Genomic DNA, 16647 nt, shown 5'->3' with positions numbered 1-16647 from the left:
CCCCTTCAACTTCTGGGTCTCCAAATTGGGCACATGGCCTGAGCTTGCCCTTTACGCCTTGGAGGTGCTGGCGTGCCCTGCAGCCAGTGTATTATCTGAACGGGTATTTAGCACGGCTGGGGGCGTTATAACAGACAAGCGCAGCCGCCTGTCCAGAGACAATGTGGACAAGCTCACGTTCATTAAAATGAACCAGGCATGGATCCCACGGGACTTTTCCGTACCTTGTGCAGAATAGCAATGGATACCGACCTTACCCACCCATTGTTCCATTTTTGCTCTTTCTCACTCTTTTGGGGTGTACCCTCATTTAAAATTTGTGAAAAGAAGCAGTGTTGGCTACCTCGTCCTCCTCCTCAGGGCCAGATTAATGTAGGGGCTATTGGAGCTGCAGCTCCAGGCCCCTACCTTTTATATAGGCCCCGGGTTGGCCATATTCACTGTTACCGCTCTTCTGTCACTTGTAAACACAGAAGTCTGGCTTCTATGCTCGCTTCCCCAGGCAGCACCCTCAGAACCTCCCCACACAGCGTGAAGGCCGGACAAGGAGGGACAGTTGGCGATGCATGGATGTGTTTATGGGCTTCAGAGACAGCATCCCATGTTGAATTAGGCATGCATGGCTGCACCCTTCCTCCTCTGGGTGCATGGCAAGGCACGGCCCTAAGGCCCTTCAAAATCCTCAGCACCAAGCCCATGATGCTGTTAATCCGGCCCTGGTCCTCCTCCACCGCCGCTTCCACCTACACCGCCCATAGGTGTGCGCAGCCTATTGCATTAAGGTGTGCACCCCAAAGTTGAAATACACATGCATGTGTTTGCCAGCAGGGAGAGTAATGTATCGGGGCCATGTACCTGTAGGCAAGGAGAAATAGAGCAGAGCAGGTCCCAGGGAGATCTTTCCCATCTCCTCACTGGCAATGCTATGTGCCCTAGGTGATTAGGGTGTGCCCAGGCACACCCAGCACACCCTGTGCGCACGCCTATGTCACCGCCACATCCACCACCACCTCAACCTCCCTCCTACTCCATATGGGCCTCGTCCTTCAGAGATGAAGAAGAACATTGTTTTATTTTTCTGTTTTTTTTTGTTGTTTTAAGTTATTTCCCTATCCACATTTGTTTGCAGAGCACTTGCCATGCTCTTAATTACGTTTTGCTGCCATTTGCAGCACTCTAGCCCTTTCCTTTGGTGTTTTAGAGCCATTTTAGTGCCTTAAAGTTCGGGTCCCCATTGACTTCAATGGGGTTCGGTGTCCGGGAAAAGTTCGGTAAAAGTCCGGGACACGGACCCGGACTTTTTTTTAAAGTTCGGCCGAACCCGTCGAACACGGACATCTAGGTGTCCGCTCAACCCTAGTTATAACCCCTATCCGTTTTTTTTATCCATCTGTGTCCCATTGGGGAGATTTATTTTCAGTTTCTGTCCCATAGCCGAAGCGAGGGGAAATCCCTGACAATTAAGGGAATTCCCTAGGGACCCCCAGGTCTCCAGAACTAGTGTCCCCATTAGAAGATTTCCCCTTAATTACTTTTCTGGGGACAACCCAGGGATTTTTTTTTTTACTTTCACTCAGTAATAATGATAAAGTATGCCTGTGTGAATGAAGTCTAAGAAGCTATGTAACCTATAGTCCCCCAAAGCAAGCAATCGTAAAAAAATGTGATGTGACTACACTGCGGAATACTGGAATCTTTGGCTTGATATGGCCTTTCTAAGTTAGCTTTTAGTGAACAAAACAACAGCTACTGACTGGTGGTTAGAACACAGGCATTTATAATAAAGTAGGAGCAAAGAGTCACGTCACAGTTTTTTGAACCCAGCCTTTGCTTTTTGCAATGTAATGTTAACCTATCCAATGTCCAATGTAATGTCCAACCTTTTGGCTTCTCTGGGCCACACTGAGTGTAGAGAAATTTTCTCAGGCCGCATATAAAATATATACTATAGTTAAGGTAAATAAGTAATAAAACGGCGCCGCGCCCTACACGCGCCACCCCTCACACTAATTTAACACAACTAGAGGATGATCAAATGAAATAGAATCAGTATATAGAGGTTTACTTCTTCTGAGAGATATTAAAGGAACACTCTAACCACCATAACCACTTCAGTGAATTGAAGTGGTCACGGTGGTAGGAGTCAGAATCACTGCACATGCTGGGATACTTACAGTTATGTGCTGGGGGATAGTTGCACCCCTAGCACATATGACTTAGGCAGCCAGAAAATGTCATGTTCTTATTCATACATATATGAACAAGGACATGACATACAGGTATTATAACAAAACAAAACGAGTTATTAAAAAACATATTGCAACAATTTATACACGCTAATGCACATACCTTTTCTACTTATGTTGCAGACTGCTGACGGTTACTGCTAGTGGTTAATGCTAGCGGGTACTGCTGGCGGATAATGCTGGTCATGCGGGTACTGCTGGTCATGATGTCGAGTACTGCTGGAGGAAGCAGTAGCTGCAATAGAGAGCAGAGCCGCTGCTCCCTGTATGACTCCTGTCACAGGCGGAGTCACAGCCTTTGATAGCCCATGGTGTTACCCCCTTCCCTGTCAGTGTCATTAGTACAGTAACAGTGCATATTTTTAGCACTGATTACTGTAGTAATTTCACTGGTCCTCCCCAAAAGTGTCAAAAGTGTTAGTAAGGTGTCCGATCTATCCGCCGCAATGTCGCAGTCCAGCTAAAAATCGCTGATCGCCGCCTAGTAAAAATAAATAAATAAATAAAAATAACATAAATATTTCCCCAAGTTTGTAGATGCAATAACTTTTGCGCAAAACAATCAATATACACCTATTGGGATTTTTTTTTTACCAAAAATATGTAGCAGAATACAAATTGGCCTAAAATTATGAAAAAAAATTAATTTTTTTTATTTAGAATGTTTTATAGCAGAAAGTAAAACATATTTGTTTTTTTAAGAACTTTTCCTTTTTTTCTTTTTTTTGCTTATAGCGCAAAAAATAAAAATCACAGAGGTGATCAAATACCACCAAAAGAAAGCTCTATTTGTGGGAAAAAAGGACATCAATTTAATTTGGGTACAGCGTAGCAGGAACGTGCAATTGTCAGTTAAATTAACACAGTGCCGTATCGCAAAAAATGGCCTGGTCATTAAGGGGGTAAAACCTTCCGCTTCTTAAGTGGTTAAAATTAAAACAATCTATTATGTCTAACGTTTCTTTTCTGACATTCCAGCTTACTCCATTAATCAAGATATAGATATATTGTTATTGACTATAAAAGATGATGTTTTAATTGCATTTATACTAACCTGAAATCACACAAAAGATTTCCAAAATGATTTATGAAAGTTTGAAGCTGTCTGTATTTTGAAAGACTCTGCTTGTAGTCTCATATATTTGTGTGTGGTCAAACAAAGTGATTATAGTGAGTTCAAACATAAAGGAAAAAAGCCCCCCAGCAGAGTTATGGGCCATACACACTATAAGATTTTCTGAAGACTTTTTCCTTTAGACTTACCAAAACCATATAATATGAGGTCAAACCTAAACACTTTCAATTAGTATGAAATCTGGCAGGCCCTTGTACTACATAGAAAAGGTAAATCTTAAGGAAAAAGTCTTCAGGAAAATCTTATAGTGTGTATGGCCCTTTAGTATACAGTATTACCTAGCTACAGAGGAACAGTAGTAGCAACAGCTAATAGTGCTCAAGTCTCCAAAAATATTATTATTAAACCCATTCCGCACTATGAAGTGATTCTATTATAAATTAAACTAAAGAAAAAAAGGATTTCTAAAACAAAATACTCAACAGCTGCTATACTAGAATATCCCCCTAAAAAATGTGAAAATGTATGAAAATAATGGAAACCCACAATCTTCACAGATACAGTGCTACAGTATAATCAGTGAAAATGAAGTGCACATGAGAATCTACCACAAATGCACAATAAAAAACAATGTTGCAATGTTTCAATGAACGTTCAGTGAGATTGTGAATATAAGAAACCACTTTTCAAAACATTTACATGTGCTTTGTTTTGGTATATGGACACATTATTTTCATTTTTGACACGATTTTTGTATTTTAGATATTTTTTTGATGTTAGACGTTGCAACATGTTTTTCATTGTACATCTGTGGTAGATTCTTATGTGCACTTCATTTTCACAGTTTTAAGCACTGTACCTGTGGGGGATTGTGGGTTTCCACTATTCACATTTTCATAGTAGCAACATCTAGTTGGCCCATGGCCCTGGGAAGCTTAGCCTTGATCGTTACACATGAATACTTGTCTTCTTTTCCATCTTTACAGAAAACTTGCAGTTATAGGGGCACCATAAACTTCTAACTGGTACTTCCCTGAAAAATTAAAATTCAGCAGGGCAGAAAAGCCCCATTCCTTCCTGTTTCTCACAATGCTATCTGGAGGAGTGACATGCTGCTTGACCTGTGCATTGCAATTGTGGCCTTTATATTTTATGTTCACACTACAGGTTTAACTTAACCAATGGAAGCTTTGGGAGTTCATCACCTAGGAAATCCATCAACATTCATTATCTGTGTGTATATATATATATATATATATATATATATATATACTGTATATATACATATATAATTAGGTGGATTCAATAACAGTAATATGTCAGATGGCTGTGGTTTACACATTGCACTGGGGAGTCAGAGGAATTTACTTACTCTTCTACCAACATTATGTATGTACCTGGCATATCTGCAAAATAAAGGAATTATTTCTTAAGCATGGAGATATTCAAATCATTCTCTTGGCTTTAGGCTGGGTGCACACTTATGCGAATTGGATGCGCATTTTCCCGCATCCAATTCCCATGACAGAAGAGTGTCACCGGCTCTCAATGGAGCCGGTTCACGCATCTCCAGGGCGGCTGCGGAGCGCACTACAGAAGGGTCCTGTGCATCTTTGGCTCTGTTTCAGGTGGGAATTCAGGCAAAAATCCAGACCTGATTTGCACCTGAAATGGTGAACAGGGTCGCACCGGACCCCATGCTGTGACCTGAGCCGCAGCTAGTGTGAACCCAACCTTATGCTTACATGTCATCTAAAATTGTTCGTTTATAGCATTGATACAGCTTCTAATGTAGATGTAAATATCCAGCTTCCATACCATGGTTTCAAGGCTGGTATCTACTATAAGAAAACTACGCACAAATATTTTTGATGTTGCGATATTGGGGAAACTACAGTATCTTTTTGCTTTATTGCTTTATTTGTTTTTATCTTCCTATTTAAGTCAGTGCTACAACTTAAAACAGATCCGATTTTTAGCTTTTTGAAAAGGTTTCCATTTTGTCTGGGTTTTAATGTATGTTGGTTTTCAGAAAGATATAAAAGACAAAAATCATTGCAGCTCTATATGTATAAATACAAAATGAATGAAAGCAATGCAATTACCGGAATTAACTTGATATCAGCCGCTTGTAATTCCTTGTACAATAGAGCTCTTAGTTGATTGAATACTGAAATGAATATAAGACAAAGTAACACACCTTTTTATCAATTGCTTTACAGGTTCTATTGCACCGGCAGGAACTGGTATGTTTTCAGAATACATTATAGAGAACAAATAGAACAAACATGTTTACCAAGGATATAGCACCTGATGAGCACAAGCAGATAATGATTTACAGGTTCTGCGATTTAATCTGCTGCTTGCTTTCTTATTTTCTTATATTTTTCATTCTATGTAGTTGTAAATATGTTCACTAAGATATTTTATTAATCTTAATGCAATTCAGCCAGATTTACCTAATATTCAGAGAGATTGGTTAAGTAAAATAAGTAGACTTGGTACACACTACTAGTTTTGTTTTGTTCAACCCAGCAGGCTGAACAAAAACAAAACTGACAGCTCGGGAGGAGCTGCTCTACTAACTATGCAATGTTAGTACAGCAATCCCCCCCGTCTGTTCTATTGTGGTCTGACAGAGGGACGGCCCCCCGCCAGAACACGCCGGTCAGCGATTTCAGCCATTGGCTTAGAGCGCTGATCGGATGCTGATCAGCAAACCTTTTTGGTTTATGCCCCTTTGACAGAAGCCGACCTTTTGGACTGTTGGACCGGCTGCATACACGGGCCAATGCTGTCTGAAATTCGGCCCGTGTGTACTAGACTTTAGGTGCTACAATCTTGTAGCCAATCTGAAGGCAAGGTACTGTGCTCACCTGCAGGAGAGGAATATATAACTGTACTCAATAAGCAATACTTATCCTCCATATTATTATTACATGGTACTCTGTGACAATGATGACAGTGGTCTGATCTATTACTTCTGCTATACATAGACTGAGCACTACACTATATTACCAAAAGCATTGTGACGCCTGCCTTTACACGCACATGAACTTTAATCCCAGTCTTGGTCCATAGGGTTCAATATTGAGTTGGCCCACTCTTTGCAGCTATAGCAGCTTCTGCTCTTCTGGGAAGCCTGTCCACAAGGTTTAGGAGTGGGTCAATGGGAATGTTTGACCTTTCTTCCAGAAGGGTATTTGTGAGGTCAGGCACTGATGTTGAAGAGGAGGCCTTGCTTGCAGTCTGCGCTGTTATTCATCCCAAAGGTGTTCTATAGGGTTGAGCTCAGGACTCTGTGCAGGCCAGTCAAGTTCCATCACCCAAACTCGCTCATACATGTCTTTATGGAATTTGCTTTTTGCACTGGGGCGCAGCCATGTTGGAACAGGAAGGGCCAACCCCAAACTGTTCCCACAAAGCTGGGAGCATGAAATTGTCCAAAATGTTTTGGTATGACGCCCTAAGATTTCCCTTCACTGAAACTAAGGCCAAGCCCAACCCCTGGAAACCAACCCCACATCATAATCCCCCCCCCCCCTCCACCAAATGATTTGTATGACCAATATACGGCATATAATTCAATAGTAAGATTACATTTTTTTATTTTTTTTTATTTATAGTTGCAATATGTAGCATTTTAAAGAATTTTCAGGTAAGTTACAATACCAAGGCTGGACTGGGAATTAAAAGCATTCCTGAGAACTAAAACAACCAGCCATACTAGGCATGGTGGAAAAGTGATGTCTGGCAGCTTGAAAGCAGTATTAAACACAAAACTAAAAATGTAATATATTGCAACTTTCATTCATTAGATGTGGTGGCTGCATCAGTTTTCTTTATTCAGTCTTCTTTCTATCTGTTTTCACCTGGTGATCTGGCCAGTAACACACCTCCTGTATTAGGGACTGTTCACATCACAAAAACGCACTCCAGATCCGTTCCGAATGCGATTCTGCTTGCACTTTTTTAACGTGTTTTTGATGTGATTTAGTGATTTTTTACAGCGGTATAAGACTAGAAAGAGGGACAGTGGTTGAAGAGAGGGACAGAGGTATTGGTACCCAGAGAGGGACAATTGGGAGCTTTGATGACCCTTGTTTACTACATGTGAAACATATTGTTGTATAATATGATAATAGATTTTTTTTTAGTCCTACTGATAGTTAGATCATTTATTTTCAATGAAAATATCTTCTCGGTGTGCTTAATTGTAGTATATAGCCTATAAATACTGCAACATACTGTGGTAAATATTGTAATCCCTACTTGTGTGCATGTCTTTTCCTGTTTTAAAATAAAAATATATGCATAGCCAATGTATTTATTATAGTTTTGAATAAAGTATGGAAGGGTTAGAAACTCTGCCAGTTTATATTTTTCCTGTCAGTGTCCCAATTGAGAGATTTCCCCACACTTCCTGCTCTGTGTGAGGGGACTTTTCCCTTTGCACAGTTGTCACGTGAACAGGTGTCCCTTTTGAAAGATTTCCCTTACTTTTTGTTCTGGTGAATTTCTGTCTACTTGCCAATAGACAAAGTGAATCTAGTGGGTACAAACACAAAAATAAAGACATGACAGAGGTTGCAATCCTTCCATACTTGTATGGTTTAGAGGGAAAATCTAGCTGTGATGTTTTACTATGAAACGTTATAATGGGCCTTCTTAAATTGTGAAGCTTTCAAGTCAGCTGTCCTTATCCAACGTTGGTACCGGCGTTATGTGGCCCAGTTAGAAGTCAGAAGGAGATGTACTTGGAGTATCTTCCAGTCCATAGAATACACAGGAGAGCAAGACCAAATTAAGGTAATAGAGAAAGATCTGAACTATTCATCGGTATGCTATAAATCAACACCATAAGTTAAAGCATATGTAAACCCCATATCGGACAGCCCATGTGAAAGGGTCTTAAAGCAGATGTTAAAAGTGGGGTAGGTGGTCCGTTTCCCTCCCGATTGCCCAATAGAGTAGAGCGGGACTGTGAGTGCAGAGTGGACATAGACCTGTCATCTGCCTGTTCAGTGGAGATCAGCGAAGCGATCCCTCTCTGAGCAAGTGGATTCCATTAAACAGAGGCGCCCGGGTGAAAAGGGCCTTACTTTCAAAACCAATGTGATAATAAAATATCCTCAATCAAATACAGATTTACCTCTATAAATATTTATTTACATTCATACGTCTATATTTTATGTAGGACCACTATAAGTATACTTTTATCCTAGGTCCAGATATTTGTGTTATCTAGGAAGTAGACATGTTAAGGTGAACGCGCCTGCTCACCTTATCATTATCATTGTTTACTTAGCAATAAGCCTTATTAATGCCTTGATGACCCAGATTTCCAGGTATGATTCATTCAAGAGACTTTAATCATGTCAACACACGTCTGAGCTCAGCCAAAGCTGGTCATACCCTGTTCGAAATTTGGCTGGTTCATCAGGGATTTCGGCGTGTGGTCATGCCCACTCAACAGAAGTTGATCGTTGAACTTCTGTTGGTGGGATATGTTGGAAAATATTTCCTTCTCAACCACAGCTGTGGGTCCTGCTCTCAGAATACAATGTCACATTGGAAAAGGGGAATTCTTTCATTCACCTCGTTTTTGTGGATGGAGGAATCTGTTGACTGAACAGAAAAACAAACTAACAGTGTATGGGCAGTTTAAAATTAATAAAGATAGCTTAGATTAATGTAATGTGTATTGTTAAATTATAAAACTCACTCTGCCCTGTAAAGGATAGCATAAATGTGAAAAATAAACGTGAAAATTAAAATAAGATTTTATACTTCAGTGTTACATTGCTGCTGTATTGAAAAACCCCAATGTAAAAAGCATAAATGTAAATAATAAATATCTACACAATACAGTGCTATATGTTACAAATTAAATACAAAAATGCAAACATTAAAAAAATGACCTTCCAGTCTCAGTAAAAAATACTGTGTGACACAGTGTAACAAGAATGTGTCAAAACATTGAATAATAATGCCCAGTACACACGATCCGAAAATCGGGCGACGTTCCATCCGTTATTTTTCTTATTCTAGCAACTCTTAATAATATTCACTTAAAGGGAGAGGTTACTCACGATACGAATTTTCTCGGACGATAATTCTAAGCTTCCGGTATGCGTAACCACGCTGTAGCGTGTGAGGGGAAAATTATGTCTACTGCTCATGCGCTGTCTACTGCTCACCATTTTTTTCGGACGAACAACATACTGATAATACGATTATCGTACGATGTGTTATAATACGATCAAAATTTTTATGCTTGCACGACCGGATAATATCGGGTGAACTGTCGTGATCGCCTCTTGTAAGCTGTGTACTAATGATCCGATTATCGTCCGATCCTTTCACAAGCGTTAATTTTCGTCCGATTTTCGGATCGTGTGTACGGGCCGTTAGTCTGTATATATTTCACAAAAAATCAACAAAGAGTACAAAGTGTTCCCAGTGATCCAAAAATTCATCCAGTGCTCAGTGCCTTCACCACCTTCTAGACAGACACTTACCACTGTAAATTGCCTCTCTAATTAAAGATTGGCATGATGCACTTCTCACTCACTGCCATTCAGCTGCTAATGTAAGAAAGCCGCAAGCTAGCCACAAGTTTAAAGCCAGCCCCTCAGCAAGACCTCATCTCCTAACACCAGCTCTGATCAGCAAGGAATTTACACCGCTGGCTCCGCCCCGATGTGTTTCATCATCACAGACTTTGTGAAGGGGATAGCTCAGTGGTGGTACATGATTATGATATAATTTATCCTGTAGCATATAAGCTAATTCATTAAACCATGGGACATTTTATTTATTTCAGTGTAATGTTAATTTTAATTTATAATTTAATTTAATATATGTTGGTTTATTAATAAGTTATGTGTGAACTAAATTGCACTTCATTACAAAATTGTTGGTGTCATTGATATCTTGATTGATTGATACGATTGGATTGTATATGGGGACCACTGATCAATCATGGATGTGATATGTCCAGATTGTTATTGTTCCTTTAGAGATTAAGTGTTCATTCCCAGGCACTTTCTGTGTTTTAGTGTGCGGCGGTTTCACAATATTCTACTCCTGCAAGGGTTAATACTTTTGAGTGCTGTAAGATAAATATTGGTTACATCCACTGCTGAGCTATCCCCTTGACAAAGTCCATGGTGATGAAACGCGTAGGGATGGAGCCAGTGGTGTGGATTGCTTGCCGGTGTTGGGAGGCGTGGTTTTGCAGAGCAGCTGGCTCTAAACTCTGCACGTGGCTTGCGGCTTTCTTACATTAGCGGCTGAGCGGCAGTGAGTGAGGAGTGTTTTTATTTATTTATCCCATGTGAGTGCATTTCTTTTATTTAATAAAATGTATTACTTTTATACTTGGTATCACATTATTCAGATTATAATTTTTTTTTTATATAACATCTGGTGAATTTATGGAGATGTAAGAGAAGCGATTGATTGCCCAGTAAAGTGTAGTCGGCAGAGGTGAAAAGAACATTGATATCAAGTGCATAATGCTAATCTTTAATTAAAGAGGCATATTTTGTGGTAAATGTTTGTCTGGAAGGAGGTGAAGGCACTGAGCACTGGATAGATTTTTCGATCACTGGGATTATTTGGACTCTTTGTTGCTTTGTTTGTGAAATTTTTACAGATTTATTTGATTATTTGACACATTCTGGTTACAGTGTTTTTTTTTTACTAAAACTGGAGAGTGCAAACTCACTGTGTCCTGGGGTGTTTTGTACTGAGATTATTCTGTAATTTTCTTATGTTTATATTTTTGTATTTAGTTTGTAACACATAGCACTGTATTGTGTGGAAATGTATTATTCATATTTATGTTTTAATGTATAATATTGTTATTATTATTATTATTTTGTAAAACATTAAGATAAGTACTAAATTAACTATAGAACTTATAAATAAAGCCAAGTTAAGCATGTGTCTATATTCTCGTTCATGTTCATTTTTTCCTTCCTGCTTGTTTTCTCAAACTTTTGTTTTAATTTTATGCAGCTTTATGATTTCTTCAACTTTCTCATGGACCATTTCACTCCAGATAGCAAGGAGAGTAAGTTTCTAATCAATTAAATTGATATGTATGTGACTGTGACAAGCAGGATATTTGCTCTAATGACTCTGTGCAACCCAGTTACTAAAACTAAGGCTAGCTTTAGACAGAGATGATCACAGCATCTACAGTAAACGAGAAAAACTTTCCATAAACATGCACAATTGTTTCAGCCAAATGCTACTTTTTCATTCAATGAGCACACATCCTGGGGCCAGCCTTATCTTCTCGGGTAAAATGCAGCAGTTGACTGCAGAAAAATAACTTTGAATAGGTAACATTTTCCCCCCAGATCTGTCAACTAGAGGGTCCCTGCCAAAACCTTTGTGAATTGTTATGTGCTTTGTGGGAGAAATATTTTATTGGTGGCATCCTCCATTTGGATCCTCTTGTCAATGGCTAGCCTCAGAAAGAAAAATTTGTAGCAACAGCTTTCTGTGCCATCTGTGTAATATGGGTACATATGGGGGTGAGGGCTCATATATAAAAGCAGAGAATTGGTGGGAATGGTTCAATATCCTCTAAGAACTTAAGGACACTGCTGATTGTGCTGTAACTATAGGAATATGAAAACAATAACCTTTTATACATTTTTGACTGACGAGAAAGAAATAATAAGCTGTAATGCAACCATTACAAATTGTGCATGGTTCTTGTATATAATGAGCTTTATTGTGGTTCTAATGCTTGGACTATTCTCCAGTAACCAACAATGAACTCTTGTACACTTCCATCTTCAGACATGTGGGTTGATAAATACGTTCTAATTAAAAATAACAATGAGACAAATAAATCTCCATAAGATTTTGTGTACTGATGTATCGTCCTGCCTTATTACACCCTTTTTTTTAATTGTTATGTGAAATTCTAACTTCCCAAAGGGAATTTTATCTGCCGTATGTTCACTGAAGAAGAAAACTTGAAAGACACTGAGTTGGAGAAATACTGTGATTATGAGTCTATAGAGGTGCCAGAGTCTTACACGGGTCCTAAACTGACCTTTCCTTTAAAGCCAAGCCATGCAGCGGCCTTAGTGGAGTCTTTCAAACAGAAGCAAGTAAGTATAACTTGATCACTTATTTTAGTGCATCTCAGAATGCACCATTTCAACATTTGTTTTGTTCTGTAATAATTATTGTATAATATAATAGGGGATAAAAGATATTTAAAAGTTAAGTTAAACAACTTCACAAGGGGATATTTCAGCCTACTCTAATATTTCAGGTATGGATCAATGGTTACAGTCCTCCTATTGCGGAATACAAGGACTGCAACTGAACAGATCCTTCCACTTAGGTCCCTAGAGATATAAGAAGGCAGTGGTGTTGATTTACTAAAGGAGTAGAAGCTGTTCACATAGGAAAGTGAATGTTTTCTTTGTAAAGTGTTGGTTCTTTTTTAAATACCTATAACAAAATGTAAAGTGTGTGTGGGGAAGGTTATCGGTGGTGGGTCAATGGTGATAATGGTGGGTCAATAAATAGTACAACTGTATATAATTGGATTTTAGATACCCCCCTCCTTTTTAATATGTGTTATGTAGTTTGTGCTCACTGAAGGGATATCTAAAATATTATTATATACAGTTGTACTTTTTTTTAATACCTAATTGTGTGCTGTATTAGCTATCACATAGCACATACTGCTGCACTTGGATTTTTTTTTTTTTCCAAATGATAAATTTCAAACGCCAAGCGAAACGTAAAATAACATCAAAAAACAATTATTTGTGTAATTGTCATCACATTTTCTAAGCCAAAGGAAAATCCCCTTGTAAAGTGAACAGCCCATTTGCCTTTAGTAAATCAACACCTCTGAAATCAAGTGTTTGAACTTGAGAAACTGTTCTTGGTTGCAGGGCTGTCTTTAACACAGGGCAAAAGGGGCAGCTGCCCTGGGTCCAGTCATTGTTGTGGGGCCCAAAGCAGCTGCCCCTTGAGCCCACACTGCCTCTGAATAGTTAATAAGTGGTTTTGGGAGGGCCCTAGAAAATATTTGCCCAGGGTCCAATCAATATTAAAGATGGCCCTACTTGGTTGTTATTATCTGATTCTCTAACTTTTCCTCCTAGTAGCAGCTCCACGCTTGTTATGTGCTACATCTTTTGAACGAGACAAGAAAGCATCTCAAACAATTGCCAAATATAAAACGCATCATGACAAGTTACAGCAAAGAGATAACCATTTGTGGTAAGAAAATATTCTTGAAGAATGCTTTTAGCATGCTTGCTTAGCTCAAGTATTAAAGTGGAGCCAAAGCCTGCAATACTTACTGTAGCTCTCCTTCAACAGTCCAACATTCCTCGCCAACATCAGCATCTTCTACCTGGCTTCTTCTTCATTGGCCCGGCCTTGGATGACGTCACTCCTGCACATGTGCAGAAGTGCAATCATCCCGGCACATGGGGGCTGTGCTGGAATGTAAGCTGTAGCTCAGTGTACATTGTAAATTAGACTGTGAGCAAGCAGGTGTTTCTCTTTCATTGCAGAAGAGACATTATGTCTCTTCTGCAACAAAGAGCCTGCCTGCTCACTGTTTTTGAAACGGGGCTTAGTCCCGCTTTAAATATAAAAGATGCTTACAAATATATGCTTTTTTATATTCATTACACTTTCCCCATTAGTATTACAATTGCTGTACAAGACAGGAGAATATTTAAAGTGTGTTCCTACTTTTCCAGTCAAATTTGAGAACCCCTCACTACATGTTTATGAGTTCCCATTCACACAGCATGGCTAAAAAGAATATAAAAAAAAACATAGCTCATACCTTTCTAGTTGTTTCTTTGGAGTAGGATTATACATGGCACTGCAAACTATTCTGAACAGTTTCAGAGGGACAAAAGTGTGTACAGAGTCGCTTTCTCCTTGTTAAAATACAATGCAGAATCTAAATATCAGGATGTTTAACCCTTTTTTAGAAAATCTAGTTTAAACCTTGTAATGAGCATTGCCAGCACAGTACAGGCAGGGTTAATTATGGTAAACATTAAACTCCACAGCCCCCCCTCCTAAATTTACACAGGGGGAAGCTAGGTAGGTAGTCAAAGCAAAGTAAAAACACCTGAAAAATGTAAGCAACTACTTGTATTTTACTTTTTTTTTTTTTTTAAGGTTAGGCTATGTGGATGGAACATGTAACAAATCTAAAATAAGTGTTTTACCAATTTGGCTGCAAAAGTGGAAATACATTTTAAATGATTAACATGCTTCCACTTCTGTTTTGGCTGAAAAATGGTATAATGAGTGAGCTTTAGTCTATGTTTTTACTGTTACGATTTAGAGTGCAACTTTGATCCAACTTTTCACTCTCTGGATCAAAGTCGGGTCAAAAGTTGCATCAAAGTAGTGCAGGTACCTTTCCAAAGTCACATAGATGGGAACGGGTGCCATTGAAATCAATGGGCTGTGACTTGTCATGCGACTTTGTGTGTCCAAAGTCACATGACAAGTCGCACTAGTGGGAATGTAGACTTAGTGTGATTGCCTATACTATGATCATTGTACACTGTGAGCTGAGGCCCCAGCGCACTTCTAGCTACACTGACAGCCCCCCCCCCCCCCCCCCACATTCAGCTCTATTCTCCTATAGGAGTCTTCGTTCAAAGCCCAGCACAGCTATGCTGTATATGTGCCCCCCCCCCCCGTGTGAATTATTTTTCCATTTTCTCGTGATGTAGTATGTACACTGCATCCTTACTAATGAGAAAACACTGGGCGGGAACCTATGATCAGCTCCTCCCCTTTATACACACACTGGCTACACAGGAACAGTGCCTCTCCTTGGAAATGATGTCATTAGCTTTCAGTAACCACACCCACTTGCTGCTCTTGGACTCAGCAGGAAGAGGGATTGAAGTCATGTGACAGCACTGAATACTGCAAAACAAAGGTAGAAAAACTGGAATTTTTTTCATTTTGACACATAAGGCTGAACTCCGCTGAAATTAATGATTTCAGGGGAGAATGTAAGGTATTAGACTGGACTTCCGCTTTAAGATTTACCCTTAATTTCTGTCTCCATCACATTAGTCACCAGGACAAATAGTTATAAATCTATGAATGAGGAGTTTTGAATCTTGCCAGTGGGGACTTTAGTGGGGAAAAAAAAACTTTGCAGAGGATTTAACCCTAATCCTACTCTATTCAAAACTTTAAACAAAATGTTGCTTACCATACACTTTAAGGCTTTTGGGCTATGGTTAAAGCAGGATTTAGAAAATATATCTCAGTGCAGTAGGGCCTGATGAGCAAATTAAGATAGCTAGTTAACTTGTGGTGTAGTGGGCCAAAAGGAACCAACAATCCCTACATATAAAGCACTGTAAGGTACCCATACTTCATGGGAAGGGTTTCTGTTGAATTTCAAGCATTCTTGAGAATCTAAAAAATATCAGTTCCCTGCCAGGAACACCGGTCATAAACTATGGATTTTTTGCTGTGTGATGCTTCCAATTAAGAATCTTCAGTTTTCTCACTTGCAAAAGCTGATATAGGGACCAAAGGCCAAAGCCAAAGATTCCTCCCTCCTCTAAAAAGCTCCATAGAGGCTTTAACAGAGAGGGAGACCTTACTACATTGAATATTATATATACATATGTGTTAGTATATGTTTATTATGTGCATACCTTATGTACACATTCTTTGGCACGGTCATGTCAAAATACAGATTTTCCCTCATAATGAAATATCTCCACTTTGAAAACAATGAAGAATTTGATGAAACTACTCATCCTGCACTAAAACTAAAAAAAAATTTGGGAAGTATATCAAATGATTCTTCAGAATTTCCAACGGAGCTATGTGCCATAAAGAGACATCAGCATAGATGAAAGTCTAATGGCCTACAAGGGAAGGCTCAGCTGGGTGCAATACATTACATCAAAGAGGGCACGATTTGACGTAAAATCCTACATGCTATGCAAATCGTCAACTGGCTACATTTGGAATTCAGTGATATACACTGAAAAAGGAACAAAATGTGATGAAAAATACAGAATTTATGGAATGGCAACATCTTCTGTTCTTTCACTAATTGAGCCATTGCTAAATCAGGGCTATTGTGTAACATTGGACAACTTTTATACATCTCCTGAACTTTATGAGGTTCTACTGCACATCAAAACCGATGCCTATGGAACCGTAAGGGCTAACCGGCGCAACATGCCGCCAATGTTTGGCAAAAATAAGCTTAAGACAGGAGAAATGGTTGCCTGGCAGAAAGGCAAAATGATGACACTGCGATGG

The 16647-nt window shown here is 39.2% G+C and overlaps 1 protein-coding gene across 1 annotated transcript in view; it reads left to right on the top strand.

Moving 5' to 3' along the window:
* PPEF2 (protein phosphatase with EF-hand domain 2) overlaps positions 1-16647 on the top strand; it is an 82881-nt gene that overhangs the window by 9489 nt on the left and 56745 nt on the right. Inside the window, exons 2-6 of the mRNA XM_082243947.1 lie at positions 5544-5567; positions 8003-8130; positions 11347-11401; positions 12283-12458; positions 13476-13590. Coding sequence (XP_082100073.1) covers positions 5544-5567; positions 8003-8130; positions 11347-11401; positions 12283-12458; positions 13476-13590 — 498 coding nt within the window. The remainder of the gene's footprint in view (positions 1-5543; positions 5568-8002; positions 8131-11346; positions 11402-12282; positions 12459-13475; positions 13591-16647) is intronic.

The sequence above is a fragment of the Pelophylax lessonae genome (genome assembly GCF_965119305.1).
Source record: "Pelophylax lessonae genome assembly, chromosome: 1".
Taxonomy (NCBI): domain Eukaryota; kingdom Metazoa; phylum Chordata; class Amphibia; order Anura; family Ranidae; genus Pelophylax; species Pelophylax lessonae.
Note: the sequence above shows the minus strand (reverse complement) of the source record. Positions and strands in the feature narration are given on the sequence as shown.